This window comes from Besnoitia besnoiti, chromosome I, assembly GCF_002563875.1.
Source record: "Besnoitia besnoiti strain Bb-Ger1 chromosome I, whole genome shotgun sequence".
NCBI classification, from domain to species: Eukaryota; Apicomplexa; class Conoidasida; order Eucoccidiorida; family Sarcocystidae; genus Besnoitia; species Besnoitia besnoiti.
This window is the reverse complement of record NC_042356.1, coordinates 6,260,156-6,274,392: the sequence shown is the minus strand read 5'-3', so window position 1 is coordinate 6,274,392 and position 14,237 is coordinate 6,260,156. Positions and strand designations below refer to the sequence as shown.

The following is a 14,237-nucleotide window of genomic DNA, read 5'->3' as shown; positions in this document are numbered from 1 at the left end:
AATTGAGTATCTCGCAACGGGCACCCCGACGTGTACGCTGGAGTGACATGTCGCATGCCAGGAGTGGCTCGGCGTTGCGAAATGACGCGACAGAGTAAAGCGCGCAGTCGTTCGAGACAGTGAAGGGAACTGCAGGATTCGTTGCCCGTCTCACTGTGATAAGCTTTGCTTGCGTGACTTTCTCTGCTAGGCAGTGCAGATGTGTGATAGCTGCTGAGCGGCTGTGCTTGAGTGCATGGCTGTTTCGTGTTTCTGGGCGCTCAATTCATGCGCTCGTTGTCCGTTTGCGATGCCAATCAGGCCAGTGCTGCAAGAACTGCGAAACTGGGACCGAGTGCCTTGCCTGCCCGTCTTTCACGAGCGTGTTTAAAGCTTCGTTGGTTTGATACTGCCACACCTTTCTTTGGTACTTTTTTTCCGAATATCATTGTCTGCGTGGCGCAGTCTGCATGAGTGACTCGGCGTGCGCACACGAAGTCTAATCAGCCGGCAGGTATCTACATGGAAGGGTGCCGCAGCCCATCAAGTTGTTTGTTTGCCCGCCTGGGTCATCGCCTCCCGATGCCCTTGAGGAGTCACAAAAAACATACAAACTTGCTAATGAAAAGCAATCATGAGTATGGACCGGTAGTGTGGCCAAACACTTCTGCCAGGCCAGAGCATATCCCCTCCTTGTGTTGAACTGCTATGTGTTGAACTGCTAGCCTGAGCGGGGTGAAAGCTACTGTGGAATGGTCGGTGTATCACTTTAAGCTGTAACGATGGGTTCCCTCAGAGCCCAGGGCGGGGTTCGAACATTCCTGCCGTCGTCGGCGTCGCAGACAGGTCATCGGCTTCCCGTCATCGAACTGACCGGGGTGGCTAGGAATCAATCAGACGCTGTGCGGAGTTATTCTTCTCAGAACAAACAGGGCAGCAATGGCAGATTGTCTTGCATTCACGTCATCTGCATCGCTTCCACAGTGTGCGTGTGGTATGCTTCAAGTCTTATCCTCACGGCGGCGAATAAGTACACGTTTGATACTCTGCAGATACCGCTCCCCTTGTCGGTCACCTTCCTTCACTTCTCTTTCATCGCTTTGATTCTGCGCCTTTGCTTCTGTGCCTTCCCCACTCTGTTTCCGCCGTTGCCTTCTTTGCCTCTGTCATCTCTGCTTTCGCTGATAGCACCGATGGCAATTTTGGCTGCAGCAGACGTTGCGCTAACCAATTTCTCTTATCACTTGATCCCTATAAGTACACTCACGCTCATCAAGTCGTCTCTTGTCTTTTTCACGTATCTCCTTTCGATCGCATGTGGTAAGTGAAGCGCAGTCCACATGTTCATCGCGAGTTACCGCGATTGCAGTTGTGGCAGGAAAAAGCCCTAAAACTGCAACGGATCTTTGCGACAGCCCGCTTGCGGTTGGTGAGGTACCCTTCTGCTTGCTCTCAGGCTTGGAACCGTTCAAACTCAACACATTCGCAACAGTGGTAAGTGCTACTCGTTGTGGGTGTTGTGATAGGCTTCGATGCAGAGGTACAGACGACCGAACTGCACGAGTGTTCTTTTTTCATTTCGCTGGCTTCGCCGATGCAGGTTGTCATAATGGTGAGCATCTGCCTAACAGTCCCCGAAATGAAAGTGAAGAGGTTGCTTGGGTAAGGAGATATTTCACAGCCAACACCATACGGTGGCTTACTCGGCCATGTATCATTACTGTGTGTCCAGAAGCTGGCTGCCATTTCAATGCTATGCATGGTTTGCGTGTCTGCTTTTTGCTCAGAGTTGCTGTCGCGTTTGGCGCCGTTTTCGTTGGAGCTTTGAGATGGGTCCTGGTCCATCGAGCCTTCAAGCTCTACCCAAATCTCTCCATCTTACAACTATTACTTCTCATGCAGCCCATGGCAAGTATCGCCCTGTCTCCTGTAGTTGCGTTTTACGAGCTTCCTCATTTTATAGGTAAGGGTATCACAAAGTGGAGCAGCGGAGGCTAGGATGTGCGAATTTGCTTCACGCCTTCGATGATGCAAGTTTGGTATTGGCGGTTCTTTTTGCCCACGGCGATGCATGGCGTGATTTCCTCGTGTCGTTCAGATTCTCTTGCAGACTTATTCGATCCATCAAGGCTATTCGCAGCGGCTGTTGTGACAGCCTCAGGCGTCGTCGTCGCCGTTGTCGTCGTCTTTTCGGAGTTCCAAGTCGTCAGTAAGGCTGAACACTTGCGTCGCAGCAGTCTCTAGCTCAGCCAAGAACGTTATGGTCCCGTCTTTCTGAGGTGGAGGCCTGCGTATATTTATGTGCTACGCTCAGGCCTGACGTCGTCAGTTTCACTATGCATCGCCGGCGTAGGCAAGGAAATACTGACAATCATAATGTCTATGGTAAGCTTCTTTTGCCGCTCGTAGCGGGCCACGTCGCTTTCATAAGTTGTCAGTGAAGAAGTGTGCGATCCTCGCTCGATATAGCGAGGCACAAATGTTTCGATGCATGTGTGCATTCTTTTTGCAGGTCATCTTCGATGAAGTGCTGTCCTCCCTGGTTCTGCTGGGCACCGGTAAGTCATTGGTGAAGCCTTTTCTTAAAAATTATATATGCTTCTTACCGACCGCCAGAGAGCACGAAGGCGTGCTGACGGATCAGTCAGTGATGTGTCCTTCCTGCGTACATTGCTGTTGCTATCTGCAGCGTGTTTTCTGCACCTGATGGTGTGTTGCGCTCAGTGTCTTCAATCGCGGGAATACTATATTACTGTTGGCTAAGGTACCGAGAGCCTTGTCCAGGAAACAGGGAGACTCGAACCACGCAGATTTCCAGAGACGGTGCTAATGAGGCACAACATATAATAGAACATCGTTAGCGGCAACGCCTTCGTTACATATGTAGGAAATTGTGTTGTCACTATTCACACCGGTGCATACGTCCGAAGAACGTGCAAGTGTTCAAGTCCGATTGTTATTTCAACAAGCTCGCAGCGGTAACATAATTAGTCGCAACGGGGATTTTGCATGTTATTTTAAGTTGGTAAGCGGCTATGTACGCCAATTTTTTTCAGTTCACTTGTCGTAAAAGGGATCTATTCAACTGGCAACCTTTGCGGTTTGACAACTAGGTTTTCAGTAAGGCTTTCGATTTGTGTGCGTCTCCGGCATCGCGTCCGGTGCGTCCCTCCCTCGCATCCAAGATACTGTTGCAACACTAGGTTACGCGTGTGCTGAGGAGTGACAGGCAGTGCGAATCACCTTGAAATCCTCCCTGGGCACTAATTCTTCGAAGTCACCAGAGGGACAGCTCGGGACCCCGCAAGCTGTGTAGCAGACGCCGCCAGGTTTCATCTGAGCACGGTATCCAGTACTGAAACAAATACAGACTCATCAGTCACCTACCCTCGTTCCAGCATTTTCGGTGCACTGGGAATTAAGGGTTTCCGACAAGCTGCACAAGAAACGTTTTTCGTTCAGAGCACACCCTAGAAATGTGTTTCGTATGTTATTACCCGGTAGTACGAAACACGACTATCTGTTTCACCTTCATAACCCGGAGCAGCTTCCTTGAAAGGCTTCGATGGAATTTGCAAGACAAACTGCCACGCTGTAATCCCACGCAAAAGACAGTCAGTCTTCTTGTTAAAATTGTGTATTCATCCTACTTTCAGCCTGGCCATTGCAGGTTGCCTTTGACTGTGTTTCCGCACATGACGACCAACAAACTGTCGAAGCACTTGCCGACTCTGGCTGACAAAGTTTCGAAACAGTGACCCGCTGCGTTCGTTGGTGAGATTTCCTGCTTACAATGTGCTCGCTGCAGAGAGATATCGCATGCCCCGTAATGCTACCCGTGTCTATACTGCGACGACAATGGACCATTCCTGCAGTGGAACTGCCTGACCATAGCACAGTACCAACCTCGAGAACCGCTGAAAGCGAAATCCAACGGCAGTCTCCAGTAGAGCAAACGTGCACACAAAAAGCATAACACGGCCCGCCATCCTGCCTTACAGTATCCGTTAAGCGAGGAGTGGTGGTCCACAGAGGTCAAAACGCCATACGAAGACAGACTAACACTGTACAGACACGCCAGTGTTAAAAGCGGATGGCCCTGTCTGGGCCCTCAGCAGACCGCGACGTATTATATTGTTGCCGCGCGATTTCAAACATTCTTCATGGCAGGAAAAGGGAGGCGAAACAACGCCAGGACTGCCCTGAATCATTGAGGGAACCGTGTACAACCCTGCCTTTCCTTTTTCGCAGCGAAAACGTCGATCCACCACCACGAGCAGTTGAACAGACAACAACTGAAACTGTGGAAGCTGGACTGCGGTCCTGCTCTGACAAGAACACACTAGGGGCTTTTGGTGGTCGGGCTCTACAGGAATTCAGACGTTGTGGAACACAGTCTCGTTGGTGTCTACTTTTTTTTCCTCCAAAATATTATAACGAACCCCGTCCACCGATCGGCTTGTTGCGTTTTCGCATGAGACGTCTTGACAGGCGCACAACGCTCGAAAGCTGTGACGCTTCCCTATGCTATTGAGACGAACCGCGGAAGTTGCCCATCTGAGAGCATTTCGAATAATCTGTAACCGACTGTTTCTAAGCTGACCCACCACCTCCTCCGAAGGCAACAAACACTGGTATCGAAGTGGCGGTGCCCCAAAACGCATCCAATACGGTAGATATCTTTGCGTCGCAAAAGTGCGTGCTGCAAAAGCATTCAGGAGGTCAGCAGCTGTCCACTCTTTACGTAGCTGCATGCGCCAACGCCCAGACCCTGTATACTGACGGGCGCCGAAGGCCCCACATGCTGGAGCTTGGTAAAACGTCGGTTGTTCGGCGTACCCGCACCCCACCGCACAAGTCCTTTCCATGCTTGCAACTTGAGAGAGTCTGCACGCGCTGCCGTTGAGATATTCCTCTTTTTCTTCCCAATAAAGTGTGGCTCGTGAAAAGAGCACACTGTTTTCCGTTTTCCATCGTTGCCTGAAGTGTGAATCAACCGCAGACAGGAAAAATGGCGATCGGAAAGAACAAGCGGATGAGCAAGGGAAAGAAGGGGGGGAAGAAGAAGATTGGAGATCCTTTCCTGAAGAAGGAGTGGTATGACCTGAAGGCTCCCACTCTTTTCAACGTCCGCAATTTTGGGAAGACTCTCGTCACGAAATCGGCAGGGACCAGTAAGCAATATTCGTCGAAACTGCGGGGAAAGCGATCCGAGGAGTGTGTGGCCAGGAGGCCTATCCTCTGTTGGTGTGACCAGACGCGAGCTGGTAAAAAAACTGAGTCGTTTTCTCAAGAGATCAAACCTACGCTTTTTTCTCGGCAGCAATCGGGAAGAGGAGGTGCAATTTGTGTTCCAGAGTTGCCCTTCGGTCTCTGGCGAGATAGCCCTTCTCTCTTTTGGCTCCCCTCGTCCGTTCATTCATGTGCATGACTGTGATCTGTCGGTGGCGTTGTTTCTATGTGATCAGAGTTGGCGGTTGACGGGCTCCGTGGCCGCATTTACGAGGTCAACCTCGCAGATCTCAACAATGATGAGGATCAGGGCTTCAGGAAGATCAAGCTCTGCTGCGAAGATATTCAGGGGAGAAACTGCCTGACAGACTTTCATGGAATGGATATGACCCGAGACAAGATTTGCTCCCTGGTCCGCAAGTGGCACTCCCTCATCGAGGCATTCGTTGATGTGACGACCTTGGACGGCTACACCTTGAGGATGTTCTGCATCGCGTTCACCAAGAGGAGGTGAGGGAGAGGGCAGCGGTTTGACTATAGCGTATCCTTTACGGCGTTTAGCGCGTCAAATACAGTGGTTTTTTTCAGGCTTTCGTGTACTCTGGTGGCACGTTTCCTTTCTGTTATCCTACTGGCTACAGACCAGACCAGGTGAAGAGCACATGCTACGCTCAGACATCCCAGATCCGTGCAATCCGCAAGAAGATGATGACCATCATGTCTGCGGAGGCTTCCAAGTGCCAACTGAGGGACCTGGTCAAGAAGTTCATCCCTGAATCCATTGGCAAGGACATCGAACACGCATGCAAAGGCATCTTCCCGCTTCAGAACGTGTTCATTCGCAAGGTTAAGATGTTGAAGAAGCCGAAGTTCGATCGTAAGACACTGATACAGAGCCGTGTGGGTTTCGCCTTTTACCGTGTGTCACGTGACGTTCAGTGTTAAGTCATATTCACTTCATTGATCTGGGCAAGTTCTGGTATGTTGTTTTATGTGTCTCAGTCACTAAACTCATGGAGCTTCACGGTGAAACCGAGGATGTCGGCAGGAAAGTCCAAGCGGAGTCTGGCGAAGCGCAGAACACCTTGACAGCGGAGACGAAGGCCTGAGTTCTCGTTGCACGCTGAGCAGTTCGTTCGACAAATCCGTTTCTGTTGCGTGGGTATCGCAAGAGGGGATGACCGCGTGTTAAGTGTGGCTCCTCTTTTGTTGGCGTGCCAAACCTAGTTCACCACATCGCTTTCTCTTTCCTGTACTTCAAACAGATTGTTGCTGGACGAGTTGTTGGCAGTTTGAGAGGCGCCATTGTCAAGATTGCCGCACCGCTGCGTCGGCTCTTTACTTTCCCGCCCTCTGCGGAAGGTTACTGCACGCTTGATTCGCCTGTTGAGTATCAGGTCGACAGGGTGTAGACACAGTATAGAATATTCACGGCAGTTTGTAACTGCAGGAATTAATACGCGTTTGATCCTGGCGTCTACGGGAAGCATGTCACCAGCGCACCATTTCGAGGCATGTATATCGAGTACTCACTAATGGGGTGCGAAGCGGCTATTACTGGTCTGCCTGGGAGGTTCCAGAAAAGCTTAGTAGTTTCCCGTGACGTCATGATGCACTGACTAGTGACCAGTACTCGTTTGCTGCGGGAATGTCTGAAGGGACGTAGTCCGAGTTGGAGAGCTATGGGATGGACGGTGCCCATCACTCATCAGTGTTCACAACAAACTAGCTTTTTCTGCTTGTACCATCTGGCCGCCCAGGTGAAGAAAATTTCTAGCCGCCAAATAAATTCTGTCTCTTAACACCTATCAGACTCCGCTAGCCGCGTAATGGCCAACGTGTACGGAACGGTAGAGGATGGACCACACCTCGCTCTTCAAGCTTAGAGCAGCAACGTATCTTTCAATGCCGTTTAGAAGTGTTCATGCACTTACACCCTCTCCACCAGAAATCTCAGGATGGCTGACGGCATGTGCAATTTCGTCAATCATCACTTGTCAGAGTTTAACCAGTGCGTCTCGACGCGCCTGTGGCTGTCATTCAGAACCGGCCCGAGGCCTCGTCACAGGGGCAACGATGCAGGAGTGGACCGCTTTGAGTCACCTTCCTGATGAGCCCTTGCAGCTATTTACAGCCCAGTGGATGCAGAGGAAGTTTGAAACCTGACACTTGCGCTGAGCAACTTAAGGAAGAAACAATATATTCACCGCGAATGATTAGAAGTGCCGTCAGTAAAGGACGGTCCATCGGTTGGCCCGGATGTTTCACGGGGGATAACAGGGCTCTCGGACCCTCCGTTCGCTTGGTGCTGAACGGCAGAAGAGCAAAAACCACACGGAATCTGTATCTACAATCCCGCCTACTAGGAGCGGATTTGTCCGTTCCACGTGGGGTCCCACTCTTCACTTACCGTGTTTGAGGAAACGCCTGAAAACGGCATGGCATCCTGTGACTGTCGTGCTGCCTCACGTTCTCTTCTCTGTCGAAATTTCATAACCTGCGGAAGGTAGCGCACAGCCAGCAGCCAGGGAAATCACGCCATCAATCCACAATGCGTAGGTCAGGAGCGCAACCCTCACGGACCAACGAACTCGCCTACGGACTTACAACGCTAGTGATTCTCTCCTTCGCTCGAGTGTCACGACCGGACACGCTAGAAGGTTCGTAAGGTGGGCGAATGGACACCTCCAGGCTTTGTATAACGATATCTTGGCCCCGCCAAACGCAATCTGGATGTCTGATGCAGGCACGCGCAGGCATTAGAAAAAGGCTCATACGAGTGAAATGCCACTTTCTCAACCCACCGCCAGCCCCGCTTCTTTTGGAGCTGCGCAAACTGTTTTTGACACCGAAGTGAAAACTCCATTGCTCAACTGCTGTCATCCCTGACTATCGATATACGCCGCATGTCAAGCTGAGAGCTGCCTCGCAAGTGCGCTGGATACTGGCATACGTCTTCCAAATGAAGTTGAAGAGGTCTTGTGCTTCAGCCGTTACTCCGACGCCAATGGTATATTTTCGCTTCTCGAATTCAGCAATGCCGGCTTTTTCGACGTGGTCAATGATGCCTCTGTCGACGATGGGAGGCTTCGACAGATTCTGCCGGCTTGCCCCTCCATTACGCCTTTCCGACACAACGTCCGCAACAACGCCCCGGCGAACAATGTGGAAATTTGCCTTTCCTGCTTCCGTATCTTCTTCTGAGAGCATCAAGCACACACTCGATACCACAGCCTGTGCTTGTCAGCTACTTCCCAATGCAGGAATGCGGTACGCGGTAACGAGTAGGTTTTGCTGTCCCAACTCTTACTTAGCGTCACAAGACCTGTTGGCCCATTGTCGTAGCAGTACAATTCTCCTCGAAAAGTCTCCCCTGCAGTTGTCCTGATAGTCACCGGGTATCCCAAATCCGCTGAAAAGTCAAATGAAAGGGGTAATGCCGACGTCGCAGGCGTCAAAGGAGAGGAAGGCGCACTCGCCGGTAGAGCCATCTTTTGACTCGCAGACGGATCCCAGCATTGGCCGCACAGGCCCGACAGCCGACGTAGGTCAGACTCCTTCTCGGCCTCGACACAGGCAGTCGTAAAATACCAGAAGCGAAGAATTTTTTTCAAATAACTAAGTCATCGGAATACAGCAAGGCCCGGATTCCTGTTCCGTTGACGCGCTACCTGCTCGTGCAACTTGTCGCAGGCGTTCGAGTTGCTTCTTCCCTCTCAGGTTGCTCCCCAGCGTACACTTGAGGGAGACTCGGAACCTCGTGGCCTCGCGCCCTGGCTCCACAGCGACGGTAGTATCGTTTGTTCGGTGGAGGTACTTGACAGCGAGCACGACAGAAGCCCGTAAGTACAGAGGTGCAGAAGTGGTATTCTTCCAAACACAATTTTTGCACCAGCAGTTCTGAATTCGGGGGCGGGTCCTCTCTTAGGATGGTATCCGCAGTCCGGAGCAACCGTGAAAGAGATGAGATGTTTGCAACTCGGGTAGAGCGGGCCAGCCCGGGGCGCAGCCCGATGACCGAAAAAAAAGTAGAGAAAAGGCGGTCTGAAGATGACCCGCGTCTATGCAGTCTCCGTGATTGCACGTATTATCGAAAGTCGTTATCCTCGTTTCCCCACGTTTGCCTGCGTCCCCGAAAATGCATGAAGACTCAAAATTTGAGGATGATGTATCGTCTGAGACTGGCCCGCCATCTTCTCGCGGTTGATTCGGGAGCCGGTCGCTGACTTTTCCGCCACTTGCTGCATCGCACTACAGACGAGAACGCACTCCGGCTCCATTGCCTTTCTAGGTCACGCTGAATGAAGAATGAGTCGTTTTCACGGCGGAGAAAACAAGAGTAACGGACTGATAGTAAGTCTTTTCTAATGTTGGCTCGCTGATTGAAAAGCGACCGCGGCACACACATGGGGAATAACGATACCGCGGCCGTGAGCCGCAGGGAAGCCCTGCCGAGCGCGGTTGCAGTTAGACACACACTCATAGCATGTGCTTGCGACTGCCGTCGGACAGCATGTGTGCTGTGCTCGTCGGTACTGTATGAGATGTATGTGATGCGGTCGGCAATGGCCGTCCATATCTTGTTGTTCAGCGTAGCTGGTTGACTACTAGAGCTTTTGGAAGGACCGTTTCCAGGAACCTGCCTGGCAAGGTTGGAGGAGCTGCCGCATTGAACAGTCGCAAGGCATGCATGCTTGATGTACTACCTTGTTTAAAAGCAGCAGTCCTTCTTTAAAACGCGTCCAAAGTCCCGATATATCCTGCTTTTGCCGAAATGGCGGAGCTGGATACAGATTCAGAGAGGAAGAAACACTCCCGTTTGCACAAAAGGGATGCAGTCAGCTCACTGCTGCTGGCGCCGGACCGCAAGGTGGCCGAGGCGTTGTGGCTGAACAAACAAGACAGCCTCACACGACTTGACGAGCTTCAGCGGCTGTACGAGGAAGCAGTTCGGGCTAGAGAAATGGTTAAACATGTGTCGGGAAGCCCCCCAGGGCCGCTGCGTTCAGCAAACGGCTCCAGACGTGCTTCAGCCTCTAGCGAGTTACACGACTACCGAGGCAGGTGAGAAGCCATCGTTATGCATGAGTCGTCTTGGAGCCGTAGCAGATTGTAGTTTGACCCCCCCCCCCCCCCCCCCTTCTCGCGCCATAATGGTGGGCTAACTGATTTCAGGGGCGAGGTGAGACACCTGGGAAAGAGGACAGGTACTGTTTCTGCACCTGCGTAACGTGCTCCTGTTTCAGTGTAACAGAAGTTTTTGTCTTGTGTGTCTGCGTTTTCAGGCCGCTCCATGATCAGCTGCACGGTGCATACCGTGCGACTTTACTGTCTCACCATACGAAGAATCTGAACCTGAAAGGGTTTATGAACTTGTTTTTTATCCTTCTTTTTGTCATTAATTTCCGGATGGTGACGGACAACCTCATGGAATATGGTGCGTTATTCTTGCGGCGCTCAGCAGGACCACGGTCAGCGGCATATATATGACAGAGGAGTCTTCTCTGTGTCATGTTCATGCCTCATGAATATAAGGGCATAAGCATGGAGAAGCGGAGTCCGCGCGCATCGGTGCGTCGCCAGTTCTCCCATCCTCTCAGCCTCTGTTGCATTGCTATATGCAGGGCTCATGATCACCTTCCCATCGAGCTTTGGAGATATCCTGTCGAACTGGCCAATACTGCTTTGTTTTCTCCTGGTAAGAAGAGATTGCGTCGAGTGGTTTTAAGCCATGGGTACGAACACATTCGGCTCTCGTGCACTGCAGCTGGCGTACCCGGTGAGCAGTTACTGTTCCCGGCACCGTATCGCGATGTGCCTCCCACATCCTTTTTGCGGTCACTTTGTCAGAATCCACCGGAATGCGTTGTACGATCCAGAGGTGGCTGTGAGGCCTCGGTGACTTTTCTCGGTTAATGGGCTCCTTATGCCCCGTGTGCCTTTCCTTTTTGAAGATGCATTTTTGCATTCTAGGTGCCTTCGTCATCGAGCGTTTCGTCGCGGCCTGGGTTCCGCAGATTTTAGATTGGTCTGAATGCGTCCTGATTGGCATTAACTTTTTTCTGGTCTTCATCGTTCCATATCTAACAGTCGCCCATTCCTCTTCTGCACCCGGTAGGTCTTTCCCATTGGCGTTACGGAATAAACACAGTCGAGCACATACGGTAATACCTATGAGTGTAACCGCTTGGTAACGCTGCAGACAAATCGGTCACTTATCCATTACTGCGTGACTTTAGGCGTCCTGTCGTGAATAAGCCTCTATGAGAACAGCTAGGACGTGTCGTGTTTGCCCTCTCTTCTACAGCATCATCTGCACTGCTCCTGGCATTTTCAGTCGTATGGCTCTTTAAACTCTTTTCATTCCACCATGTTTGCCTTGATACGCGGCGAGCTTTGAGGTAAGAGCTGGTGGCAATCTGCGATTCGCGGCTCGGCGCCTTTTGGGTATTCTCGTATCGCGGGTTGGTGTATACCCGTCGTGGGACAACACTATGCGACCACATGCCTCCGCAAACGCTCGGCAGGGGGGGCGGGGGGGGATTGAAAGACCATTTCGGCTACGGGCTGGCATCCATGATCCCCCTCCGTTGGTGTCGGAATCTTCATTTCATTTTTCAGGGACGGAGATAATTTCCATGAGCTGTGCTCGAACAACGAGGTTCGTTTCCGTTTACGGAAGTACCGTAAACCCTCGGTGCGACTGGCTCGCGCCTGTCGTGGGGCAGTCAAGTAGCGAGACGACGGTGTCGCTGTCATCTGAAAGTCTGCTCCATATTCTTTTGGAAGACAAACAGGTGTCCCCCTGTGTGAATGTGCACAGGAGGCTGAGCTTGTTCGGAAATATCCGAATTCCATAACGCTACGGCATCTGTACACATTCATCTGGATGCCTACGATGTGTTTCCAAGTACGTCTACCTCGATTGCGTGCACCAACGCGGGATGGCGTACTTGAGTGCAAACCGTTAGAAACCTATTCATCAATCACTGTGGAACTAGGTGCGATGTGCGCCGTTCTGTGTGTGTGTGTGCTGTTTTTTTTTCAGTTTCATTATCCTCGGGTCCCGTGTATTAGATGGCTGTCAGTTATCCGTCATGTCTTCGAATCTGCAGCCTGCCTGGCGCTCATGAAGTAAGGAACTGGCAAAGCATGACCATTTCCCTTGGTGGAAGGGAGGTCCCATTTGTGCATACCTGCTGCTATTGGCAGTGCAATCACAGTGTTGTTTTCTGGCCCTTTCCCACTTTGCGTGCAGGATCGTCATCGACCAATACATTGTTCCTGTTGCAAAAAACTCCTTCACGATAACAGAAATGCAGTCGATACCTTTGAGCACGCTTCTTGTCCATTTCCTTGACAAGGTACATGAACAAAACAGCGTGACAGTAGGCGCATGAGTGTCGCTGTTATTGATATCACGTATAAATCCGGTGTTCGATCCTCTTTTTTTGCAGGTCACCAAGCTCTCTATTCCAAATCTCTATGTGTGGCTTCTCATGTTCGTCGGGCTCTTCCACCACTGGTGCAATATCCTTGCGGAGATTACCCGCTTCGGCGACAGACAGTTTTACCTGGTGAGGCATTTCCTTCAACTTCGGTGTACACATTCCCTCGGGAGACACCAGGAGAGGAAATAATCTCCAAGATTTCCGGGGGTGACTTGCTGACGGGTGTTGCCGCAGGACTGGTGGAACGCGTCAAGCTTCGGAGAGTACTGGAGAAAGTGGAATCTACCGATTCACCATTTCCTTAACCGTCACATAAACAAGCCGCTTCGTCGAGCACGTAAGCTTTCACTTTGCTGGCGTACGTAACCCCCCGCGAGGTGCCAGCTGCAGGAGAGCACAGAGTCATCACTCCTGCAGATATGTTTTCCTTCAGGTTTCCCCAAGATTGTTGCCACGTCCGTCGTCTTCCTAATTTCTGCGCTCCTTCATGAGTATATGATCACGGTGCCGCTGCAGCTCGGCTGGACAGGCTGGGTGTTCTTAGGCTTCATGGGTAAGTTTGATTATCAACGACGAACAGCGGTGGCGGCAGGTCTCTTCGTGTGGCAGAATCGCTTTTATGCGGGGCAAGCAGAGCTATTGTAATGGTCAGTCAGCACAGGGTTGTGATAGGATATGGGGCTCTCAGGTCCATTCACTGGCACGATCTTGGGTTGCTATCGGGATGCGGGTGTCAGAAGGATAGTCCACATCGTGCGGAAAAGCGAGTCAGGTAGACGCGTAACACCGATTTCCTTATCGTCCATTATGACGAAAGAAAGCGTTGCCAATAACGGGGGCTGTGCCTTACACAGGAGAACTGATCGTTCTTGGATGTCTTGTGTTTCGCTTCAAGACGGAAAGGCGTCTTGCGGTAAACGCGCGACAAAATCCAGCCTGTTCGGCTGTGTCGCTGGACAGACCAGCAGGAAGGTAATTCGTGCTTGCGTTTCCTTCGCTCAGCTCAAGCGCCGCTCACCTATATAACAAACCTCTCATTCGTAAGTCATCCGAACGTGCGCCCGACGAAGCTTCTCAACAAGAGTTGGATGCTATCCTGTCGGCATGTTTTCCTGCCACCTTCCTGTACGTGCCTGTGTGCGGTTGTTTTTCCTCCGCAGTTTCAGAGAAATCCTACGCTTGGGAACTGCTTCTTTTGGTTTATTTTCTGTTTCTCCGGCCAACCGGTGAGTCGCCAGATGGCATAGTTACACTTGCTATTCTGTGCTCCACTTTGCAAGCGTTTTAGTCTTGTGGTTCCCCCGTCACGATGTGTGCGCTGTATTTGTCTGCAGCTTGGTATTCTGATCTACTGGTATTTGTGGGGAGTGAAGCATGGAACGGTCCAACAACTAGATCCGAGTAAAATCCAGATAATGTAGAGGGCTGCTGGCGAACCGCCTCGGATTCGCACCTATCCCGGATCAAAAAGGTTCAGGTTTGCTCGAGTTCGCCTATCAATGCGTCGATGCGGAGGCAACCGGGTTCACAGGGATAACATGACCAAGCTGCACGGCAACATGTCGTCTCGTGTGG

The 14,237-nt window shown here is 51.4% G+C and overlaps 5 protein-coding genes across 5 annotated transcripts; 3 read left to right on the top strand and 2 right to left on the bottom strand.

The window, feature by feature from the left end:
• Positions 1-761: 761 nt before the first annotated feature.
• On the top strand, positions 762-2,742 carry BESB_008880 (putative DP-fucose transporter; the record flags this gene model as incomplete). Its single annotated transcript, XM_029359642.1, has 8 exons — positions 762-1,299; positions 1,436-1,473; positions 1,580-1,641; positions 1,767-1,942; positions 2,078-2,188; positions 2,294-2,364; positions 2,492-2,537; positions 2,669-2,742. The coding sequence occupies 8 exons, from the start codon at positions 762-764 to the stop codon at positions 2,740-2,742; spliced, it is 1,116 nt and encodes a 371-aa protein (XP_029222555.1).
• Positions 2,743-3,056: 314 nt separating this feature from the next.
• On the bottom strand, positions 3,057-3,968 carry BESB_008870 (uncharacterized protein; the record flags this gene model as incomplete). Its single annotated transcript, XM_029359641.1, has 6 exons — positions 3,057-3,194; positions 3,367-3,449; positions 3,509-3,571; positions 3,630-3,714; positions 3,772-3,826; positions 3,877-3,968. The coding sequence occupies 6 exons, from the start codon at positions 3,966-3,968 to the stop codon at positions 3,057-3,059; spliced, it is 516 nt and encodes a 171-aa protein (XP_029222554.1).
• A 1,022-nt stretch (positions 3,969-4,990) lies between these two features.
• On the top strand, positions 4,991-6,320 carry BESB_008860 (ribosomal protein RPS3A; the record flags this gene model as incomplete). The annotated part of the gene is made up of 4 exons (XM_029359640.1): positions 4,991-5,153; positions 5,448-5,721; positions 5,853-6,088; positions 6,214-6,320. 4 exons carry the CDS (start codon positions 4,991-4,993, stop codon positions 6,318-6,320), a joined length of 780 nt encoding a protein of 259 aa, XP_029222553.1.
• A 1,094-nt stretch (positions 6,321-7,414) lies between these two features.
• Positions 7,415-8,702, bottom strand: BESB_008850 (putative Lsm12; the record flags this gene model as incomplete). The annotated part of the gene is made up of 5 exons (XM_029359639.1): positions 7,415-7,519; positions 7,622-7,708; positions 7,819-7,948; positions 8,165-8,411; positions 8,522-8,702. The coding sequence occupies 5 exons, from the start codon at positions 8,700-8,702 to the stop codon at positions 7,415-7,417; spliced, it is 750 nt and encodes a 249-aa protein (XP_029222552.1).
• Positions 8,703-9,985: 1,283 nt separating this feature from the next.
• BESB_008840 (acyl-CoA:diacylglycerol acyltransferase 1-related enzyme) lies at positions 9,986-14,083 on the top strand (the record flags this gene model as incomplete). Its single annotated transcript, XM_029359638.1, has 15 exons — positions 9,986-10,275; positions 10,497-10,648; positions 10,836-10,909; positions 11,166-11,325; positions 11,519-11,612; positions 11,833-11,872; positions 12,035-12,121; positions 12,260-12,345; positions 12,470-12,575; positions 12,669-12,788; positions 12,897-12,999; positions 13,096-13,215; positions 13,665-13,702; positions 13,823-13,888; positions 13,997-14,083. The coding sequence occupies 15 exons, from the start codon at positions 9,986-9,988 to the stop codon at positions 14,081-14,083; spliced, it is 1,623 nt and encodes a 540-aa protein (XP_029222551.1).
• Between the last annotated feature and the right edge of the window lie 154 nt (positions 14,084-14,237).